The sequence below is a fragment of the Perca flavescens genome, chromosome 17, assembly GCF_004354835.1.
Source record: "Perca flavescens isolate YP-PL-M2 chromosome 17, PFLA_1.0, whole genome shotgun sequence".
Taxonomy (NCBI): Eukaryota; Metazoa; Chordata; class Actinopteri; order Perciformes; family Percidae; genus Perca; species Perca flavescens.
Genome location: NC_041347.1, coordinates 11,438,116 through 11,456,536, shown reverse-complemented (window position 1 = coordinate 11,456,536; position 18,421 = coordinate 11,438,116). Strand labels below are relative to the sequence as shown.

The 18,421-nt window shown below is 43.6% G+C and overlaps 1 protein-coding gene across 1 annotated transcript in view; it reads left to right on the top strand.

The window, feature by feature from the left end:
* Positions 1 to 18,421, top strand: part of ptk7b (protein tyrosine kinase 7b) — a 79,954-nt gene extending 61,533 nt beyond the window's left edge. Inside the window, exons 6-21 of the mRNA XM_028604030.1 lie at positions 2,371 to 2,518; positions 4,644 to 4,774; positions 8,033 to 8,299; positions 9,032 to 9,168; positions 9,290 to 9,425; positions 10,064 to 10,183; positions 10,492 to 10,641; positions 11,098 to 11,245; positions 11,942 to 12,069; positions 13,990 to 14,190; positions 15,565 to 15,726; positions 15,893 to 16,125; positions 16,216 to 16,296; positions 17,241 to 17,392; positions 17,535 to 17,713; positions 18,214 to 18,421. Coding sequence (XP_028459831.1) covers positions 2,371 to 2,518; positions 4,644 to 4,774; positions 8,033 to 8,299; positions 9,032 to 9,168; positions 9,290 to 9,425; positions 10,064 to 10,183; positions 10,492 to 10,641; positions 11,098 to 11,245; positions 11,942 to 12,069; positions 13,990 to 14,190; positions 15,565 to 15,726; positions 15,893 to 16,125; positions 16,216 to 16,296; positions 17,241 to 17,392; positions 17,535 to 17,713; positions 18,214 to 18,374 — 2,534 coding nt within the window. The 3' untranslated portion in view covers positions 18,375 to 18,421. The remainder of the gene's footprint in view (positions 1 to 2,370; positions 2,519 to 4,643; positions 4,775 to 8,032; positions 8,300 to 9,031; positions 9,169 to 9,289; positions 9,426 to 10,063; positions 10,184 to 10,491; positions 10,642 to 11,097; positions 11,246 to 11,941; positions 12,070 to 13,989; positions 14,191 to 15,564; positions 15,727 to 15,892; positions 16,126 to 16,215; positions 16,297 to 17,240; positions 17,393 to 17,534; positions 17,714 to 18,213) is intronic.

Genomic DNA, 18,421 nt, shown 5'->3' with positions numbered 1-18,421 from the left:
TGATTTGGTTATAGAACGAGCAAGTAATTGTTAATTTCATTATTGATTTATTTAAAAAAAAACTGGAGAGATAATTGAGGGACGTCCCTCATTTACAATGACATCGAATCAATTACAAAAACAAAACACAGAAAAAAAGCGACACCATCTGAATTGGAAAAAGAATCTGATAAATAAATTATTAGAATGCAAAAGAAAGTACGATTATGTAAAGAAATTACAAGTAGAAGTTTAGAGGTTTAAAACCAGATTTCTAAACTGCCCGAAAGGCAAAAGATTTGTTGATTTGGCGATAACATTCTTGATGGTTCCTCCCACGCAATATATTTTGTCTATAAAATGTCAAATTGTAAAAATGCCCATCACAAAAAAAAGGAAACATCTTCAGTTATTTAGTTTTGTCTAACGAACAGTCCAAAACTCAAAATGATACAACGCGGAATTGCTATTGTTGCTTAAATAATTAAGTGAATTTTTCCACATTGCCACACCTGCCAGGAAGTGTGGTGAGAAGGGAAGGAAGGAGGTATACAGGCCATTAATGTAGAGAGAGAGAGAGAGAGAGAGAGAGAGAGAGCAGGAAGACAAAGGGATGGAGTTCCTAATGTGATTACCAGAGAGTGTGTTAGCATCACCTTCCTCCTTCGCCACCCACACAGTCACAGACAACATCATAAACATCTAGCGAGCGAACAATAACATCAACTCCCTCGGCAGCGGCGTTCGGTTGATCTGACTGTGTAACTGTAGCTTTCACAGACACTTTGGTGTACTCTACTGTGGAGATCATTAGTTTTTCTGCTCTCAAAGTGACTTATGTTGTTTACTGTGTGTGTGTGTGTGTGTGTGTGTGTGTGTGTGTGTGTGTGTGTGTGTGTGTGTGTGCGCGCGCCCCTCCTGTGTATTAGCCCCTCAGCACACCACAGAGTTAGTACAGTACATACAGCAGCACATCTGTGCGTGAAACCTGATGCCCTGTTCCACTCTAATTAGCCACCTGCAACACACAGACACGCTAGGTTAGCACCTGTGTGGAGGAAGAATGGATAATTGTTGAGTTTCCAGTTGCCATGTTGCCACCCTCTGCTCTTCTATAGGGCTTCACCTTAAGGAAAAGCTGACAGATAAATAGACAGCTTTTCAGTGCCTCGTCACAGCTCTTTAAGACGAGGCTTCCTGGGTGGGCCAGGTGTGATCTGAGAGAACGCCTTTCTTTTTCTTCACACCAGTAGCCATATCCTAACACTGTTACTGGCACCATACCTCCATTAGCTGTTAAGATTTGAAATTCTCACACACGTAAACCTGAATTAAGGGTATTTTCATGTTCCCTTTTTTTTTTTTTTGAGTTTCACGCCCTTCAGCATTGTATTTGGAGTATAACAATGTTCTAAAGTCTGTGTGGTATAATAACTCCTTCTCTAGGTACTGTACTGTACCACATCTCTTGTTGTGGCAGGTCAGGGCGGCCTAGTCCAGTGTTAGAGGGCAGCTGGGAGGGTAGAAAGAGTCAAAAGAATATGAATAGAAGGAAAATACTAGGGCTGTGCTCGATTGAAGAAATTCTTAGTCGACTAACACTCATTCAATTGTACCGACTAATCGATTAGTTGATTTAATCGACAGATCTGTAAATCTGAGTTTCTCCGCAAAGAGTCATGCAAAAGCACCACTTTAATTCTTGTGTCTACCAGAGATATGCTCGTACGTTTCTTAGAAATAAGTCATTCAGCATGAAAAAAAGCATCAAACATGACTAATCGACTAAAGAAATCTAAGTTGACTAAGACCGATTAGTCGACTAATCGACTAAGAGGGAGCAGCCCTAGAAAATACTATGCAGTTAAAGCAGTTTTGGATGATTTGAAATTGAGTTTAAAAAAAAAAACAACTGCTACCTCCTGTTGTTAAAAATACAGAAGGACCAGCCTTCATTGTTTACCCTTTAAATTGTATATCAACTTGATCATCCAGGGACAGATTGTTCTTGTTTCCGTAACAATCGACCCCACTTGAGTCCTCCTAACCCCAATTTACTGCAATAGCGTGACTTTCGATAATCAAAGAGAAGAGAGAGATCATCTCCTGTGCGTGATTCTACAATCCAGGAGGGAGGAAAAGGAGGAGATGATGGTCCAGATAACCTGCAGGGTCTGTTCACTGACCTCATTAAGTCTCCCGGGGGGGGCCCCCGAGGTGTTGACACACACCGCCACCTGAACGCCGCTTGCTCAGCAGCCCCACGCTGCTGTTGGCAGCTTTTAATAAAGCCCGGAATAGATCGGTGCGACGCACGAGCATCCACGCAGATGGAACTTGATGGTCTGATGCCGGCAGATGTAATCATGCAGATGTTTGTCCACCCAACAGATAAGAGTTTCCCGCGGCCGGTGGTCACTCCTGAGGACCAGGTGGTGTTGAGGAACGAGGAGGCCGCGTTCCACTGCCAGTTCACCGCAGAGCCGGCCCCCACGTTGGAGTGGTACCACGAAAACGAGCTGCTGGCAAACAAGTCTCGGTATGTTGAGAGCAAGAATCCTCCCCTCTGCAACACTCTTTTTCTTTCCCATCATCCATCTCCTACTCTCCTTTCCCACCCACTCCCTCCACATCCTCCCCCCACTTCATTCCCTCTCCTTACTTACCATTATACAAGCTTCAGCCACAATCGGCTATTCCTTAGAACCCAATGAACTGGAACCCTTGCGATGGGCTCTCAGCTCTCTGTATGCCGTGACAACTCGCGCTCAAGATGAATTGCACATTAAGGAATATTATTACTGGAATGAACCGCTGTAAAGTTTGTCTGCGGTCTACTATACATCACTTGAACACAGCCTTTCTCTCCAGCCAATCACAAAAGACTTTCTCCGGTGTTCAAGTGCTGAGCGGAAAAAAAAACCCTCCAGCTACAGTCAGTTTACCAGCATGTCCCCTATAAACATATAAGCACCTGATAATAACCAATTTCTATACCAAGTGCCAAGTATACCCTCAGGGTTCATAGCACCTCGCGCTCCTGCATAGACGCACCATCGGCAAGCTGCTCCACACGAGAAGCAAGAGCCGGGGTTTTCAATTTTAAAGTGATTATTGTGTTCAGTCAGCGAGGAAAGAGAACAACTTCAACATCAATAGTCAGTCACTTGTGTAATGAGCTTGTCAGAGGCGGGTTTGGTCACCTTGGTAGTGATGACTCGGCACCAGAATTACAGATGGATGGGTGAAAAGCGTGAATATAAAGACATGCACAGACTGTTTTAATAAAAACACCTGGCCTCTTTGTGGTTAAGGTATTCCAAGCAGCCTGTTGTGTTTATTGATCTGGGCTGATATAATGCCAGAGGAATGCAGCTCTCTGCAGGAGATATCATCTGTTTTGCACCTGCACTGTTTAGACAACCCCCCCCCCCTCCAGATTAGGTGTGAACAGTTAATGTAGATTGTTTTTCATACTATATGTGTGAAACCAACAAAAAAATATACCAGCGTGAGCTCAGGGCTATTTTTGCAGACAGAAAGGAATTCTGCCCCATGGGTCAAGCCAACTCTGGAGGTAGAAATGTGAAACCATAACAATTCTTTCTGCGCATGTAGCTATAAAAATTATTGCCTTTAAAAAAAAAATAATAATAATAAAAACCTGCTTTTGTTCATTTTGTTTAATGGTTATTTTAGAGTTTCCTCAGAGTGAGGTAATGTTCCACATACTTGTTCTCCATCTCTCGGGTGGAAATGACACAAGCTCCCAAAGCTCATTGTCCCCCCCCACCCCCACACACACACACCCACCCACTATTAAACAGACGAGATGACACAGAAATATCACCCCTCCTGAGGGAATCCTATGCAGAACCAGATAGTCCTGGTAGATGAATCCTGCGTTTTGGAAAACTCTGGAATTACACAGCATCCTAAATGTATCCAGCAGCACCTTTGCCTATCCATCTCTGCTTTACATATTCACTTTTCCCATGAGCTTTATAATGACTTTGTCGTATTGGCGTGATGAGCTATTGAGATGTCCCGTCTGTGGAGCTTTTTTCTGTGCTGTGTGGGATGTGCAGCTCCTTATCTGTCAGCCCTGAAGCTGGCTTAAGGTCAGCCTTTAATTACTTCTCATCCCGTCCATCACTGGCACTGATACTCCCTTCATCCTGCCAGAGGCCGCGGGCCAGCCGTCAGTCAGTCAGTCCTGCTCTTTAAAAAGCACAAGACTTTTTTGAATTAACTCACTATGTAGGACACTTTTTTGTGTTCTGTGGACAAATTATTCACATTTGCTTTAGCCTATTTGGGGCAGCAGATGGTTTGAGTTTAGTGAATCAGGGCAATTCGGATACAAGTACAGAAGAAATAGGCCTATGCTAAAATAGTCTTATTTTGTGGACTCTGGCACTTACATTGTTCTGTTTAGCAGAGCATCTCCATCTGGTGTGCTCCCAGCAGGACAAAACAAATGCTAAGAATTATTTTCAGATGTCATCTGAGCGAGACCTAGGGGTGGGAGTTGCGTGTGTGTGCGCAGAGCATTTCTCACGTGCAAATAATGTGTGACTCCCTGTAGTTTGTCATTCGTGGCGAGACAGTACGAATGAGCAGATCTTGAAGTGTGAACTGTTTGATCTGTTTCTTGTCCACAGTCTGATCCTGTTATCCAACGGCACGCTGCTGATCACCCAGGTCAAGCCCAGGAGCACAGGGACCTACAAGTGTGTCGGCCGCGGCCTCCGAGGCTCCCATGTTACACTGGAGGCCTCCCTCCTCATAGCTGGTATACACACACACACACACACACACACACACACACACACACACACACACACACACACACACACACACACACACACACACACACACAGGCAGATCTGTGCTTCCCATTTTCCCTTCATTCCCTCTCCAATTTTATCACCCTGACATCTTGATCCCCAAACACAACTGTGGATGAAGCTTTCACTGTTTTTATTTGATCTATTTGCAGTTGTTGAACTGGTGAGGGAGAAACACCTGTGATTCTGTAATCTGAGAGTGAGGGGGGGGTTACATATTTATCCTGCCCCCCATCTCATTCTGCTGTCCCCTTTATTCTTCTTCTTGCTCTTTCACTTAGAGCCAGATCTCTCCATTCCCTTATTGACATCCGGCCCAGCTGTATCCACTACACACACGTGGCACTGGAGCATTTTCCTGCTTCCCCTCCATATTATTTCCTGCCAAACTTGTTTAGCTTAACAAGCTTTCTCCAAATTGCAACAGCACCTGGCTGAACTAACGGCAAAAGTAACAAGATAACAAACCGGAATGACTCAAACTGGCTAACAAGCGGTGTAATTATGAGCTTGTGAAATGCCATTAGACCTGCCCCCCTGTGATTTTCAGAAATGGCTACTTACTGTGTTAAACCACTTTAAACTGAAAACAAAACATCAGAATACACACACACATCAGAAGAGAACTCCTTAAAACACCATTTGAAATGGCTGCTTGAGCTTAAAGCAGGAACAATCTGTAGTATCATCTCATTTTACTAATCAGCCAGCATTTTGAAATGCAAGTGCATGCAAGTCAAATACTTTGTATAAGCTCAGGGCTGGAATTTCTATGCGTTTCAGAGTCGCGAACACTTTATTCCCCTTGATCAGCCCCTTTTCCCCAAGGGTTTTGGATTAACGAGGTACGACGGTATCCGCAGTTTTAACCCAGTGAACCACAGCTCCATTTAAATACCTTAATTCACTTAATCTGATGGTAATCCCTGCAGGCATTATAGGGGATTGTGTCACAGTAGAATTCAGTATTTAGGGACAAGTTTAAACAGTCACTCCATCATAGCTCCACCTCATTTGTTTCACTGGCCTCCACCAGCCCCTCTCCCAGCTCCACTTCCCTTTCATCTGCTGAGAAATGTGTGTTTTCTTCTGTTCTCATTAATTGATTTAGATCTTAGACTCATAGGTCGCAGCCACTGACCAGTTTTAAGAGTGCTGTCGGCCAATAAAGTATTAATGACTTCCATTTGGGACACACCGTCTTAAACCACTCAGTAGTGGGAGGTCTTGTGAGTCTTTGTAACGCAGATCAAATTCCACTTTCTGTATAGGGGCTGCCAGTTTTGATATGACTCACCTCACACAGACCCTAGTTAATTCCCATACAACCTATATACAGTGGGGGAAATAAGTATTTGACCCCTTGCTGATTTTGCAGGTTTGCCCACTTACAAAGAATGCAAAAATCTACAATTTTAATCATATGTACATTCTAACAGTGAAAGACAGAATGCCAAAGAAAATTCCAGAAAATCACATCATATGAATTTATTAAAATTGATAACCATCTGATGAGGAAAAACAAGTATTTGACCCCCTGGACAAACAGCATGTTAATATTTTGTAGAAAATCCATTATTGGCCAGCACAGATGTCAAACGATTTTTATAGTTGGTGACAAGGTTTGTGCACATTTCGGCAGGGATGTTGGCCCACTCCTCCCTGCAGACAGCCTCCAAATCATTCAGGTTCCGAGGTTGTCGCCTGGCAACTCAATTTTAAGCTCCTCCAAAGATTTTCAATCGGATTCAGGTCTGGAGACTGGCTAGGCCACTCCAGAACCTTGATGTGCTTCTTCTTCAGCCACTCTTTTGTTGCTTTGGCGGTGTGCTTAGGGTCGTTGTCGTGCTGAAACACCCATCCTCGACCCATCTTCAGCTCTCTCACTGAGGGAAGGAGATGTCGGTCCAGAATTCCACGATACATGGCCCCGTCCATCCTCCCCTCAATACGATGGAGTTGTCCCGTCCCCTTGGCTGAAAAGCACCCCCAAAGCATGATGTTGCCACCACCATGCTTGACGGTGGGGATGGTGTTCTTTGGGTTGTACTCTGTGTTCTTTGCCCTCCAAACACGACGAGTTGAGTTGAGGCCAAAAAGTTCTATTTTGGTCTCATCTGACCACATCATTTTCTTCCAGGCCTCTTCTGAGTCGTCCAGGTGGTGAATGGCGAACTTCATGCGGGCCTGTACATGTTTCTTCTTGAGCAGGGGACCTTGCGTGCGCTGCAGGATTTCAATCCATGACGGGCGTAGTGTGTTACCAACCGTTTTTTTTGTAACTGTGGTCCCAGCTGCCTTCAGTTGATTCATCAGTTCCCCCTTGTGGATTTGGGATGATTCCTCACCGTTCGCATGATCAGGGACACCCCACGAGGCAAGATCTTGTGTGGAGGCCCAGACCGAGGGAGGTTGGCGGTGGTGTGGTGCTTCTTCCATTTCCTGATAACTGCACCGACAGTTGATCTTTTCTCTCCAAGTTGCTTTCCGATTCTCTTGTAGCCCATCCCAGCCTTGTGCAGATCAACAATCTTGTCCCTGATGTCCGTAGAAAGCTCTTTGGTCTTGCCCATGGTGGTGATGTTGGATGCTGGTTGTTTGGGTGTTGACAGGTGTCTTTTATACAGGTAACGAGGTGAGGCAGGTGTATTTGATGTAGATAATTGGTTCGGATTGGGGCTGTGTCTTAAAGAAAGACTAACTGGCTTGTAGGAGCCAGAATACTTGCTGTTTGTCCAGGGGGTCAAATACTTGTTTTTCCTCATCAGATGGTTATCAATTTTAATAAATTCATATGATGTGATTTTCTGGAATTTTCTTTGGGATTCTGTCTTTCACGGTTAGAATGTACATATGATTACAATTGTAGATTTTTGCATTCTTTGTAAGTGGGCAAACCTGCAAAATCAGCAAGGGGTCAAATACTTATTTCCCCCACTGTACTCAGTTCGCCTACTGTGCACTTTGTTCTCTAATTACTGTGACCTGCGCTACAAATCAGAGGACTTTTCCTAACCAGACAGGAAATGTGATAACAGAACTGTGCGTTGGAATTAAGACTGCTCGGGGCTGCTCATAAAATTCTAAATCAGTAATGCTCCGCTGGCTTTGAAGACAGAATAATGATTATCAAATCAATTTCAGCATTCAGATTGCTACTTCATGCTAAAAGATTCTCCCATTCTCTATGCTTTCCACCACAGAGATAGACGACATGGTGCCCAAGGTGTCGAAGGTTTTCACATCAGACACCCTGCAGCGGGTGGCCTGTCGTCCCCCACGCGGCAGACCTGAGCCCGAGGTCTGGTGGGAGAAAGGAGGTGAGCGGGTGCCCACGGAGGGCAGAGTGTATCAGGATGGCCTGGATCTGGTCTTCAGTCCCACAGAGGAAGGAGACTCGGGCACCTACACCTGCGTGGCCCAAAACCGGGCAGGACGCAAGACACAGGAGGTCAACTTCACTGTTGCCAGTGAGTCAGTCGCAGACAGCCTCAAAGGGACACTTCAGCAATTTTACACATTAAGTTCGCTTTACCCATCACAAGGAGCCCAACTCCTGGGAAGAAAATAAAAACCCTTAGCTTGGGCTTGAGACCTTATTTATTTTGCAGAATGCCTGCATTCTAAACAGACAAACTAGGGTTTGAAAGAAGATGCTTTCACAATGCATTATGGGAAATGTGGGCTCCAGTTCCAATGTTTGGAGCTTTACCCTTACTAGAAATAAAAGCAAGTTAGGATATCTCAGCCTCTGCACCTTCAATTTTGGCTATTCTTTTTTTTTTTTTTTTTTTTTTTTTAAATCTGTCTCTTGTGAGTCCCCTAACTAAAATACCATAATTTGTTGAATTTTAGTTTTTTGTAGCAACCCCAAAAGTAGTAAAAATAAGCGATTGTAAACTGAAACAGAATAAGCAAGCCATTGAGGTGCAACATACAGTATATATGACAGTAAGTCTTGTTCTTTAATGTCAGGAGCATGCTGGGAACACTGGGACCATTTGGGATTATTAATATCCCAGATGGTCCCAGTGTTTAGACTGACCAATGGACCAAGCTCATTAACACTTTTTAGTATTTCTTCAAAGGACTGCCAGGTAGTCAGCTACATTCCTATTATGCTATCATGTATCTACTGTATGGGTAAGTGTAAAATGTCTGTGCTTGTAATAATGTGTGTGCGTGCTCGTGCGTGTCCACAGCTGCCCCAGTGTGGGTGACGAGGCCTCAGGACAGCCACCTAGAGGAGGGTAAACCAGGTTACCTTCACTGTCACGCTCAGGCCAACCCTGAACCTGAGGTCACCTGGATCCGCAACACCGCCATGATCACGCCAGGGGTCAGTTACCCAACACGACACACACACACACACACAGTTATTAGGGTATTTTTCTGACATGCATTCTATCCAGCAGATGAAATTTTAAATTTAAAAGATCTTTCTCTTTCCTTATCTCTAGGACTCTCGTTTTAAGGTATTCCCTAACGGCACCCTCAGGATCAACAATGTGGAGGTGTACGACAGCCAGATGTACGGCTGTGAAACCAAGACTGTAGGTGGCCGACTGTCTGGGCAAGCTCGAGTTATTGTGCTTGGTAAGCTGTGAGAGAATCACTCAGTTCATCAGTATATACAGTAGATTATACTTTGAGTTTATACTGAGCAAATATTTATAAGTTATTCCCCAGAGCGACTGAAAGATGATGTGCAATGAGTGAAATCATATCCAGGGTATAATGAGTAATACAGCGTCGAGAGTAAATCTAAAGCAAATGTGGTCATGCCTGTGGGCTTGTGAGTGTGAATGTGTGCGTTTCCTAAAATAGAAAGAACATGTCCATGTTGTGTCTCTGGGCGTCCTGCAGGACACACACAGAGGTGTAAAATATGCCTCATGCACGGCAGCTTTGTTCTAGCCTCCATTTTAACACAATATAGCCATGATAAATTCCTATCAGCATAGCTCTGCCGCTATAGGATTATTGTGATAGATGGCCTGACATGTCACTGTTTTGTCTGGCCAATCTCTCTGTTTATATGATCTCAGCCTCTGATAAACTTCATTTATTATACCCATCAGATCTGTGTGCACATTTGCGCATTTCCGTGAATGTGTCCGAACATGATTTCCATCAGCTAATCTGCTTATTCCCCCTCCCCTCCCCTCCCCTCCCCTCCCCTCCGTGTTTAGCACATGTGTAATGTGTGTGTGGTGTTTTGACTTGTGTTTCAGAGAAGCTGAAGTTCACCCCTACCCCCCAGCCTTCTCAGTGCCTGGAGCTGGATAACGAGATCACCATCCAGTGCTCCGCTAAAGGCCGAGAGAGCCCAACCATCCGCTGGACCAAAGCAGGTGTGCACGCCGCTGGCTTAATCTTAGCTCACAATATCTTATCCCTTGTGTTGTCTTCACGTCTTTTCGACGCCTGTTTTTCACAGTTTGTTTTTGCTTTTTTCATTATTTTTACATTATCATTCATTTATTTTATGCTAACGCTGACAAATGAGTGTGAGGACGGTTCATCATCACGGATCATTTCCCCCATTCATCGGCGTTTGCTATGATTGAGTCGGTTTAACCACTTGAATTCCACATGCAGCTCCAGTCTCAGCCCACCTAACCCCCGCTGTCCCTGTGTGTCTCTCTGTCTCCCCCTGCAGACGGAGGAGAGCTGCCGCCTCGGGTGGAGCAGAAGAACGGCCAGCTCCACTTCAGCAAAGTCACCCGCAGCGACGCAAACAACTACACCTGCATCGCCTCCAACAGCCTCCAGGGGGAGATCAGAGCCCTGGTAGCCCTCATAGTGGCCGGTAAACTGCTCACTCAACATCCTAAAAGCAGGGAATTATGTTAGAAAGAGCCCCGCTGCCATACTAGTCATCGGTCCCACATTGGGGCAAATGTACTGAGACAAAGAAATTGTGGTCTAGGTACATCTGAGTCATTGATCATTCTCATCAAGTGGCAAACACAACAGCATTTATTGTGTGCTTGGTGGCCTTTTTATTGCCCAGTAATGAATTGCATTTGGGTTGTAGAGTGTAACTGAGATTTTAACCACAGTCTGTAAAGGAAATGTTGTGGCCCAGTTGTGGTGTATTAATGTGTGTGTGTGTGTGTGTGTGTGTGTGTGTGTGTGTGTGTGTGTGTGTGTGTGTGTGTGTGTGTGTGTGTGTGTGTGTGTGTGTGTGTGTGTGTGTGTGTGTGTGTGTGTGTGTGTGTGTGTGTGTGTGTGTGTGTGTGTGTGTGTGTGCTTGCACATATAGTGTACATTCGCTTTAAGGTGGAACCAGAAAATACAACGGTGTACCAAGGTCACACAGCCATCCTGCACTGTCAGGCCACCGGCGACCCCGAGCCTCACATCCACTGGATTGTCAAAGACAAGACGCTGGACATCAATAAGGACAGGAGGTAAATGAGACACTTGTGTGTCATTTTGATTTTGATTTGATTGATTCTTGGATTAGGATTAAAATATGTGATTACAGGTTCCAAATGGGAATGATTGCAGTTTTATCATGTCTGTGCATTCATTCTAGATTTAGCTTGTGCTGATATAGTATTGCACACCTAGATACAATGGGCCTCATTAAAGAATGTCTCGTACTAACAGATTTGTTCTGAAGTGGCACATAAGAGTGCTTTATGGGAACTCTTTATTTCTTTAATTATTAATATTTTCCAATAGTTTGGAGTACTCAAATAACAGGACCGACAGTGCTAAGTGTGTTCTGTTTTTGTCTTTTAATTTCCAGCAGTGGGCTCATCGATGTGAAGTTCTTCTCTTAACACTTGAGTAACATTTTTGTGAATGAAACTTTTCTACAAACGGAGCGGAACAGACAGCCTTATGTAGCAATTTTAGGGGTGTTGATTATGCTAATTATCAAATCTCACACACAGCAACCTGCTCATGAACAGGTTGAAACAAACAAATTATGACACGTTTGTGCAGTTAGGAGGGTTTGCTGAATTCAGCTTGAGACAAGAAAGCGAGAGAGAGAAAAAAGAAATCCCCGCATAGGATAAGAATAACCGTGTATGTGTACTGGTCTTTGTTTGTGAAAGACCTCCACCTTCATCTGTTCCGTCCCTTCTTTCTTCCAGGTTCCAGAAGATGCCCAATGGCTCCTTGGTGATTACAGATGTTACTACAGATGACACGGGCAGATACACATGTGTGGCCGGAAACAGTTGCAGCATCAAAGACCGTGTGGCTCAGCTGTATGTAGTGGGTGAGTTTAACACACATGCACACATGGGCACACAAACATATATACGCAAGTGTCCTTTATCAGGTGCACACATGGGGCGTAAGCCACGATCACAAGTGAAGGATGAAGGCCTTAATTAAGCCTTCACCCTCTGTCTGTCATCCATCTGGACAAGTTAATAATCACAGCCACATCTGTGACGCCACAGCTGTCACTGGGGTGATGGGATTGGGCAGACGTTAGATCTAATAACGCTTCACACTCTGTGGCTCCTTGTGTGCTGACTGAAGCTGAAAATTACAGTCACACACATCCATTAGTGTCTCATATCAACTCATTTTCGCCCAAAGTAGCAGGATGGTATTCCGGATTAGTTAGGCAATTGAATTTAAAATGTTTGCCATAGCTAGTCAGGTTCAACAAAGCCAGACTGGTAACCATGGTAACAGGGCAACTTCGAAACCTAACCGGTAACACTTTATGATAATGGTACATGAATTCATGCATGACTTTGTGCATGAAAAAGCATGAATTCATTCATGTAGTACTTCATGAACTATCAGTAATAGTACAAGGATTAATAGTATCTCCAGGGTTTTTCCTGCATAGAGGAATTTGTTTTCTGTCAAATAAGGTAACACAGACTCATTGCCTGTACTGCACGCGGACCGATCATGCCCCCCCTCCCCCAAAGGCCCATTCTGAGCCAGGAAAAACCCTGCAGCAATCATCTTTGTGATCCCTCAAATAAAAACATAGTACAGACCATTAGAAGTTAGTAAAAAGTAAAATTCATAAATATCCTATGTACTTAGTTAAGCATTGTTCTCCGGCCATACTGTTTAAGTGCCTTATGTTGTTGTGAATAAAAGCAACTCTTAAAATGCATCTGCAGTATACTGTATTTTGTGTAAATTTAGTGGCCTTGGTATCATTTGCAAACCCACTCTTTTAATTTTGAATACATTTAATTTGATGCTACCATTAATCACATGGTATTTATCAATGTTAAAGATGGACCAGGTTGGGGCTCCCAGCAGCCGCGGGTTCAATTCTGACCCGTGGCCCTTTTCTGCATGTCATTCCCCCTCTCACCTTACATTTCTAAGATGTCTCTCAAATAAAGGCCTAAAATGCCAGAAAATTATCTTTAAAAAAAAAAAAAAAGATGCACTAGGTCAGCACTTTATTTGAAGGGCCACAAACATGATAAGGTAATGAAGAATTCATGTTTACTTAATCATGATTACAACACTACAATTCAGTTATTGTTTTTTGCTTCACGTCACTTTAACAACAGATTTACCAATGAAGAAAACATGAACATCATTAACAAATCAGAAATCATGATTCTTGAAATAACTTAACTGATACTTTAATTAACTTATTGTTCCTGCATTAAGTCATGCATGAGATACTATTAATCCTTGTACATTACTGATAGTTCATCAAGTACTACATGAATGAATTCCTGCTTTTTCATGCATGAATTCATGGTAATTCATGTACCATTATTATAAAGTGTTACCAAATAACTTGTTGAATGAATGTATTATGGACTGTGGGAAAGTTCAATGCAAGTACCTTTTTAATCTAGAAAGAAGATAAGATAAGAGCTTACCATTTGCTTGTGTAGAGTAGTTTTGTAACCGTTTCCTAATAGTTGTTGCATGGGTTTAACTTTGCACATCATAAGAAGTGGATTTTTTTTTTAACAGTAAACCCCCCTGTTATTCAAAGTGATTTACATATTTGCATCTAGCCTATTCTTGGAAGCCAACACATTTGCATACCCTTTGTGATGCTAAAACAACAAAATGTGCTGAAAGATGTAGCACAATATGTGATGTCAGTGTAAGACTTGGATGTGTTAAAGATAACCCATCCAGTACTTTTTCAGGGCACTTTCAGTTGACCATAGTTGCTGCCTGTCTCCAACAGACAAACCGAATCATTCCTTTGACGAGGGTGAGGAAAAGGCTCCCTACAAGATGATCCAAACCATCGGCTTGTCAGTGGGAGCAGCTGTGGCTTATATCATCATAGTGCTGGGACTCATGTTCTACTGCAAAAAGAGACGCCACGACAAAAGACTGCAGAAAGGCCAGGACGGAGAGGAGCCGGAGATGGAGTGTCTTAACGGTATAAATGTTTGGTGGAGAAGAACTGTTTATGATTGGCGGTTAGGCAGTTGTAAAAATCAGCCAGGAAGTTAATGTGAGTAGTTGCTATTCCCTCAATTTCATGGTCCTCAAAGTGTTGTAGAAAGGTTTAGGATATTTGCTGCCATCTTTTGTTTATCATGGGTATTGTATTTAAAAATGGAAAATGCACACAAACGCAATTCAGCTAGAAGCCATCATCATTCACCATTTCTTACTAAATAGGAAGGTGATTAGGTTACTTAAATAATAACACAAGAAGCATGAAACACGTTTTACTTAATGTTACCTCTGTGAGGGCCATGCAGCACTCAGACAAACTCCTGATGGGCTGTCAGCTCCGCTGGGGAAATGTCTGCATGTGCTGCAGAAAAGCTCGTCCTTATTTACACTATGCTCCATCGGAGAAAACTGTCCATACCACTTTAAAGAGAAGCCATGGTTGTCGCGGTAACTTTTAACAGTACATTGCTTAACACATCCATGGTACATTGTCTAAAAAGCCAGCTAGCTAACATTAGCTGCTGAAGGCAGCCCAGAGAGTCTGCCTGTTGTTACCATAGCAACCACCTACATTCCAAGGCTTCCTAATTGTTTGATCCTTATTCTATGGTTTAAACTGTTTTGTTTTAATCAGAAGAGAAGACACATTCAACATCCACAACTGGTTCTTTTACTATTTCTTTTTTTTACATACATACATTTGAATATTTTTCGTAAAACAAAACATATTTTGATCAAACTTGACTGGACGGCCGGGCCAGTGAGTAAAGTGGGCGGGCCAGTGCCACCCTGGCCCATTACTGACAACGCGCCTGCTGGAGCTCTGTTCTAATTCCACAGTAGACGCTAACTCTGGGCAGATTCTGTTTGTGAAAAAGTGACACAATGAAGTATACTCAACAGTCAATATGCAGCAAAAAAAAAAACGTGATTTATGAATAAGTTGATGTACAGAAGGAAATGGAGCAGCTGCTCCATGCTGGGGAAAAAATCAAACTAATTGCAGACGATGGTGAAACAGTTTTTGAAAAACCTCTCAGAACACAAGAAATATTACATTTCTGGAAAAATCGTTTAGCTTTGTCTTTATGAAGTTTGGTAGTGACATTCAGAAGTCACAGATTAATTTACTTTGAACAGCACAACTACTAACAGCAAAAATAGCATACTAGCTATAAATCCTATAAACTATAAAATCATTTCTCTGTCGGTGTCATTTCTAAACAGTCTCTTTGGGCCACAGTTAACGCCGACTAGTCTTTTGTTAACTATCCTCTTTGACACATGCCCATTAAGATGTGCCCAGTGTCTATGACCTTTGACCCTGTGTGTTGTGTGTTGTGTTCATCAGGAGGGGCTGTTCAACAAAATGGCCACACCACCGCCGAGATCCAGGAAGAGGTGGCACTCACCAACATGGGTACCATGGCAACAACCGAGAAACACCACAGCCATGTCAACAACGATAAGCTCCACTTTCCTCGAGCAAACCTACAAACCATCACTACTTTAGGTAGACTGATTTATACCGTTCTCTTTTGTCTGTATTGCCTGAAGTGACTTGATCTTAAAGCTGTGACATAACAGTGCTTTCACTTAATAAATCCAGTATGTGCGACATTGATTTTTGAGCATGTGCTCTGCCATTTGCTCTGTGGCGTGTGTAAATGTGTATTCAGGCAAAGGGGAGTTTGGTGAGGTGCTGCTCTGCAAAGCTAAGGGTATCGAGGAGAGCGAGGAGGAGATGGTGGTGTTGGTGAAGAGCCTGCAGACCAGAGATGAACAGCTCCAGCTCGACTTCCGCCGTGAGGCTGAAATGTTCGCCAAGCTCAGCCACCCCAACGTTGTCCGCCTGCTGGGCCTGTGTAGGGAGGCAGAGCCCCACTACATGATCCTGGAGTACTATGACCTGGTAAGCGCGCAGAAATAGAAACACACGCACAGAAGAATTACAGTTATTTTACCTGATCTAATGCGCTCTTTTTTGCTTTCATCATACCAGGGAGACCTAAAGCAATTCCTGAGAATTTCCAAAAGCAAAGATGACAAGGTCAAATCTCAGCCTATCAGCACCAAGACCAAAGTAAGTGTGGATAGTTGTACCAGGATTGACAGCTCACAGCATCCTGCTATGTACACCATCTGCCATGCAAATTAAGGTTGTTGATGTTTTTGTAAAAGTTGTGCAATTCCCGTTCCTTGCGAGATCCTGTTCCCTTTTAGACATTTTGAAAAATCGATGTTCTTGTCGAGGGTTTAATAGGATCAGTACCACTGTCTGCAGCAGGGAGACCGTTAGCATAGTTTGGCTTAAGGACTAAACACGGCGCAACAGCTAACCTGGCTCTGTCCAAAGGTTAAGAAATCCACCTACCAGCACCTCTAAAGCTCACTAATTAACACCTTACATCTTCTTTTCTTTTTTTTTAATGGTACAGCAATTGATGTTATTCCAATACACTTTTTTTGTCAAATTCAGTGAATATCTCCTCATGGTCACCTAGCTCTCTACTTTATGTGTGTGCTGAAAAGAAATCAGGTGTTAATACACAACCCTGGCTGTGTAAATGGAAAAAAAACAAAAAAAAAAACTGAAAGGAGTGCCACATAACACTTTTCCAGTCAATCGGCAACGGGCAGCGTCAGTTGACTGGGGGGGGGAGGCAGCATGTGAATGTGCCAGCTGGCCAGTAGTTATCTGTCCTTGAATCTGGGGGGGGCAAAGCTTCTCAAGAGGGGGTTGTATTTGTTTGGCAGTTGATTTCAAATATCAACAATCTTTGCACAGCATCGCTTACTGCACCTTTTAATTTATATGAAAGCCAAAGTGTAGACATTGGAAGTCATGGTTTTATGTCATGGTTATGTGCTGGACAGTTTCTTGGTCAAAATGATTTTTAAACTATTCCTTATTAACTGATGCATCCGAGGAAACTCTTGGTAATTCCTGCCACTTGTAGATGTATTCCCAAAGTCACTTCGCCTTGACAGTTTTTTCTTGTTCCGTATATTTCTGCTCCCCTTCAGGTTTCCATCTGTGCCCAGGTGGCTCATGGGATGGAGCACCTGTCCAATCACCGCTTTGTTCACAAAGACCTGGCTGCCCGAAACTGCCTGATCAACAGTCAGAGGCACATTAAAGTGTCGTCGCTCAGCCTCAGCAAGGACGTCTACAACAGGTCTGTTAGATTTAACAACAATCCCCCACTTAAATCATCAACCCCATTAAATGGCATGAGTCAAACTCTGAGACATCTGTTCATCTGGCTAATCTGTGGTGTTTCCATCTCCTTGTCATGTCTCTTGTGTACCTGTATGTAGTGAGTACTACCACTACAGACAGGCATGGATCCCGCTGCGCTGGCTCCCAGCAGAGTCTGTGTTTGAAGACGACCAGTCCACCAAGTCGGACGTGTGGGCCTTTGGAGTGTTGATGTGGGAAGTGTTCAGTCACGGGGAAATGCCATATACCAAACTCAGCGATGATGAGGTGCTGGAAGGTCAGTATGATGCCTCAGTTGCTTATTATTACATTTTTTTTTTTACATCACTATTTTTTTGGGGGCATTTTAGACCTTTATTTGATAGGGCAGCTTAGACATGAAAGGGGAGAGAGAGGGGGAATGACGTGCAGCAAAGGGCTGCAGGTCGCAATTGAACCTGCAGCCGCTGCAGCAAGGACTGAGCACATGGGGGCGCACGCTCCACCACGTGAGTTACCCAGGCGACCTCAGGTGCTTATTTTTTTGTCCGGGCTCTGATTCGGCACACACAAAGAACAGGATGACAAGGTCTGTCCGGACTCATTGAAACTACTGGTCATTGAGTTTGTTTGAATGTTCTGTTAGATGTAGAGATCAGAGAGGTGGTATGTAATCAGTTCTATCCATTAAATGTTGCAATCTTAAAAAACAATATATATATATATATATTTTCAGTCAACAACCATGTGTGTCCATGTTTGTGAGGTGGTTTAACCTCCCTCCCTCTGCCCCTCCAGGTCTGCAGACAGGGAAGCTGAAGCTGCCCGTTCCAGACGGATGCCCCACCAAAATCTACAAGCTCATGGTGCGCTGCTGGGCGCTGAGCCTCAAAGAGCGCCCCTCCTTCACTGAAATCGTCCACACCCTGGGAGAGCTGCCCTCTGACAGTAAAGTCTGAGACGACCATAACCCCACATCAGAGGGGAACTTTGACCAACCCCCCCC